The sequence below is a fragment of the Rhipicephalus microplus genome, chromosome 2 (assembly GCF_043290135.1).
Source record: "Rhipicephalus microplus isolate Deutch F79 chromosome 2, USDA_Rmic, whole genome shotgun sequence".
Classification (NCBI taxonomy): Eukaryota; Metazoa; Arthropoda; class Arachnida; order Ixodida; family Ixodidae; genus Rhipicephalus; species Rhipicephalus microplus.
The window spans coordinates 143,381,084-143,385,454 of record NC_134701.1 but is presented as its reverse complement, the minus strand read 5'-3'; the positions used below and the strand labels follow the sequence as shown (position 1 = coordinate 143,385,454).

At 50.3% G+C, this 4,371-nt stretch overlaps 1 protein-coding gene across 1 annotated transcript; it reads right to left on the bottom strand.

Moving 5' to 3' along the window:
• Nucleotides 1–956: 956 nt before the first annotated feature.
• On the bottom strand, nt 957–1,355 carry LOC119186296 (uncharacterized). The gene has a single exon (XM_037434971.2). It carries the CDS (start codon nt 1,353–1,355, stop codon nt 957–959), a length of 399 nt encoding a protein of 132 aa, XP_037290868.1.
• Between the last annotated feature and the right edge of the window lie 3,016 nt (nt 1,356–4,371).

Sequence of the window (4,371 nt, the reverse complement as noted above, 5' to 3'; positions counted from 1 at the left end):
TCCGCCTGCATGTCTTGGTGGACCACGGCGTTCGTATATCGAGCCCCGCCGTAAGGGCCGGCGATGTCCGTGTAAAATACGTTTTTTAGAGCCGATTTGGCGCCAGAGAGCAAGAGCCCGCGCGTCTCGACGGCCAGCGTGCGACTCACGTGACATATTGGTGGGGAGGGGTGGAACATGAACCGCGTATTTCAAATGTTCGGGCACTTGCACCCGCTCTTCTGTGTATATTTCATGCCGAATGTGTAGGTGATTTATGAGTCGTATGCCTGACGGGATCTGCACCAGACACGTGTATTTATTTGTTAGGTGAGTCTCCCGGAGCTTGCGATAGGTTTTTACTAGTCCCAACGCAAGAATTTTTGCATTGGAAGTAGTGATCGGGAGATCTAGGGTTTTCTTGACAATTCTGCGAAGGGTAACCTCCAAGGAATCTTCATCGTGCTTCAGTAAGTGCAGGTACGGAGTCCCATACAAGATGCGACTAGTGACAAAAGCATGTGCGAGATCAAGCGCATCCTCGCTTTTGAGACCTTTCCACTTGTTGGAGACTCGGCAAACCATGCGGCCCACCTTTTCTGCAAGCTTACGCAGCTTGTGAAATATTGCCTCGACCCTGCGGTGTTTGTGAATGTGGAGTTCAAGGACACGGATCTAAGGACACGTATCTCATGTGCCTCAATAATAGGTCCACTATGCAGAGAAAGATTGATGAACGAAGTGCACTTCACCGACGGAGAAGGTGCACAAATTCGTACTTCTGTGGGGAACACTGGAGGCTGCAGTACGCCGCATATTCGTCCACTATATGGGCTGTTTTTTGGAGGCTGTCCTCCATGCTGCCCAGGCATCCCAGTGTGGCCCACAGAGTGATGTCGTCGGCATCAAGCGCATTCTTTACCCCGTCAACAGCAGCCAAGTGGACCGGGAGCTGTGTAGGTAGCTAAGTTGAACAGCTAAGTTGCCTTAGCTAAGTTGAACAGCAGAGGTAACAACACAGCGACCTGTGGTGTACCTCGCATGCCCAGGGGATAGGGGCCGTATTCCTGATCTTGGATGAGAATATACGCCGCTCTGTCAGTAAGAAAGTTTAGGATGTAGTTGAAGGTGCGCTCGCCGCAGTTGGTGGCACTTAGGTGAGCTAAAATGACTTCGTGCTTGACGTGGTCATACACTCGTTTAAGGTCAAGCGCTAAAATGATCTTGTCATTGTGAGAGTGTTCTACAGAATTAGGTACTTCGTGGTGTAGTTGTAGGAGTATGTCGTGTGGAGATTTCTTGGGCCTGAAGCCACACATAGAATCGGCGAAAATGTGGCTCTCTTCCAAGAAGAGAGAGGCACAATCCGTGACCATAGTTTCCATTAGCTTCCCCGCACAAGAAGTGATAGAAGTGGGTCTGAGATTCTCAATGTTGATCGGTTTGTTTTGGCTTTGGAATAAAGGTTACTTGAGGCTTTTTTCAATCTAGTGGTAGGGGTGTTTTTCCGAACCAGATCGCATTAATATTGTCAAGAAGCGACTGGTGCGCTGCATCGGGTAGATTTGCCAGCATTTTAACGGTAATTTTGTCTCGCCCGGAAGCCGTACCTCGCCTCATTTTGGCAAGAGCGGCGCGAAGGTCGTGTACCTGGAAAGGACATCCAGGGCCGAGTTCTCTCTACCTGCATAGCGATACGCGGGGCCTCGCGTGTCCTGTTGAGTGCAAAGATATCTGTCCCGTAGTGATAGAGCTAGTTGTGTTGTCGATTCATGGAAATTTTGAAAGGCTCGGTGCAGTTGTTTTTGCGTTTCACCTCGCGTTTGAGTGGGATCAATCAGACTGCGGAAGAGTTTCCATGTATTGCGACTGGACATTTGCCTGCTGGCAGTGTTACAGCGATCTACCCAATTTGATACGGCAAGCAAGGCAGTGTACTCGACCGCTTTTTGGGTGAGATCCAGCATCGGCATGCGGAGTTTACGGTTGTGTTTTTGTCAGCGCCATCTCTTTGTCAGGCTGTGACGGGCCTCCCGAAGATGAAAGAGGCGGTTATCTACATCCGGATGACTATCCATGAGTTGTGTTTTGGTCTTGTGTTTTCTTAGTGTTTCGAACAGAGTGTGAGCCCACTTGGAATAACCGATCTTCATAACGGGAGAATCAGGTAAGGACTACCGGAAGGCTTCCCAGTTTGGTAGGTGAGCCTGTGCGATGAATCGTTGTAGGGGTCGTGTAGAAAATGTAGTGTTGAGAATGCAGTGGTCCCTACAGAGGGTTTCCTTCGTATTTATGCAGTCTGCATGTCTGATGTTTTCGTGAATGTTAGGTCGGGGCAGGTGTCCCGGCTGACAGAGTTACCTACACGAGTTGGTTGTGCTGGGTTTGTTTGAAGAGTCATGCTCAGCGTGGAAGTTAGCTCCCTAAGTTTCCTTCCACGCGCCCCTTCCTTGTGATAGCCCCAAAGCCGTCTAGAGGCGTTGAAGTCACCCACTATTAAAAGGGGGTCATGCCCGACGAGCTTCAGTGCCGTGCTGAAGATGTCAGCGAATGTGATGTTTTTTAGTTTAGGTTTGCAATAAATATTGACGATGCGCACGGGGGGGTCAGTTCTACGCAGGGGAAGAACCGTGACCATAGTGTACGAGTACTGTATAGAAATTTCAAGGTCGACCTCTTCCGTAGTTAAGCTTTTATGAACAAGAAGGCAGGTGAATCAGTTCCGTTGAAAAATAATATAACCTGAGAGGCGCGCGGCATTGCCGGGCTCTTGAAGGGAAATGACAGCGCACAGGCGCTCATGTGTTTCAAGATATAGGCGGAAATGGGCCTGTTTGGCCCTATCTTTGAAGCCTTTACAGTTCCATTGAATGAAAGAGCGTAATCGAGGTTTTGGGTGTGGCGATGTGGAGCAGTTAAGACGAGTCGCCATATAGAGAATTTGGGGTGGCTGAGAGGGACTCTACCCCTACTTCGGCGCCCTGTGCAAGTGGGAGCTCGGAGTCCTTGGAGGTTTCAGCGAGGCTGATGGCGTGTGAAAACTTAAAGGGACGATTAACGTCCTTCAGAGGATTAGCCCTTCGGCTTCGAGGGTTTATGCCAAGGAGTCAAGTTTTATTGTTACTCGTCACCTGTTGGGTAACAGTGTTGGAAAATGTTTCCAGGCTTTTGCTTATGGCGGTGAATTGTGTAATTAAAGTGGTCATAGTACTTTCAGTAGCCTGAAATTGCTATTCAGTGTTAAAAGGCTCCGAGACAGAAGGAATGGTGCACATGGACATCGGTTCTGAAGCGGGAATGGTAATATTGGTGGGAAGTGAAGTGGGAGGGACTGGTGGACTACCGGTCACGAAGGCGGCAATTTTGGCTTGAAGCTGCGCGTTCTGTACCAGCAGCGCATCAAGCTCTTGTTTGAGCTCGAGGAATTCAGGGGAGGAGGCACGGAAGGAAGAGCAAAAAGAGGACAAAGAGGAAGAGGCAGCCCTCGCCTCGTTGCCTACTTGAGAAGCAGTTTTCTTGTTCGGCCGCTTGTGGGTGCCGGGATCAGTCAGAGTTGGAACGTCCCCAGATTTCTGCTCAGGGTACCCAGGTCAGATGTCTTGAATGACGTTACATGTGACGGTGTTTCAAGTGGAGGTGGTGCTTGTTGACTGGTCCCTCCAGTAGCCGAGTTCTTCATGGCTTGGTTGGTAGCTGCCGGTTGACGTCCTTCTGGCATGACGCCAGATCTATTGGGCGTTGGCCGCTGCTTCCACGAGCCGTGACTTCCATGATGACCGCCCGGCTGCGGCAGGCTGCGAAACCTTGCTTTGCAGGCCTGGGATCCGGTGAGGTGTCCCTCACCGCACAACAGGCAAGATCACTTGCACTCGTGTGGTGCCATCTCCTCCTCAGAAGCTTCCACAACTTGACCACAATGGCCACCGCGTTGGTCATTCAGGTGTGGACACAGTTCTACCCAGTGGCCCACCGTACCACAGCGGTAGCAGGCTGGAATGGTGCGTTTATATTCGCGTACTCGTCTCACAACGTTGTTGTAGCACACTAAACGTGGCACGCGGTGGTCCTCGAAAGTTATAAAGGCCACCGAAATCTTACCAAACTTTCTAATGAAAGCTATGCTTCCACCACGCCAATGGATCTTTGCTTTCAAGGAGGTGGAGGTCTCCTGCTCGTGCACCATGATGAAGCCACGGCACATATTCCCACTGATCTTGGTGTGGCCGATCATTGGTAGGGCACCTTGTGATGTTTCGAGTGAGAATTCTCGAGAGAGAAGGTTCGCAGAGTTGATGTTTTCTGTTGAGACATAAATGATATTTTGCTCCCACATGGGCCACAAACTGATAGAGTCACTTGAGGTAGCAGTCACGTATGAGGTGAGCTTCGTGG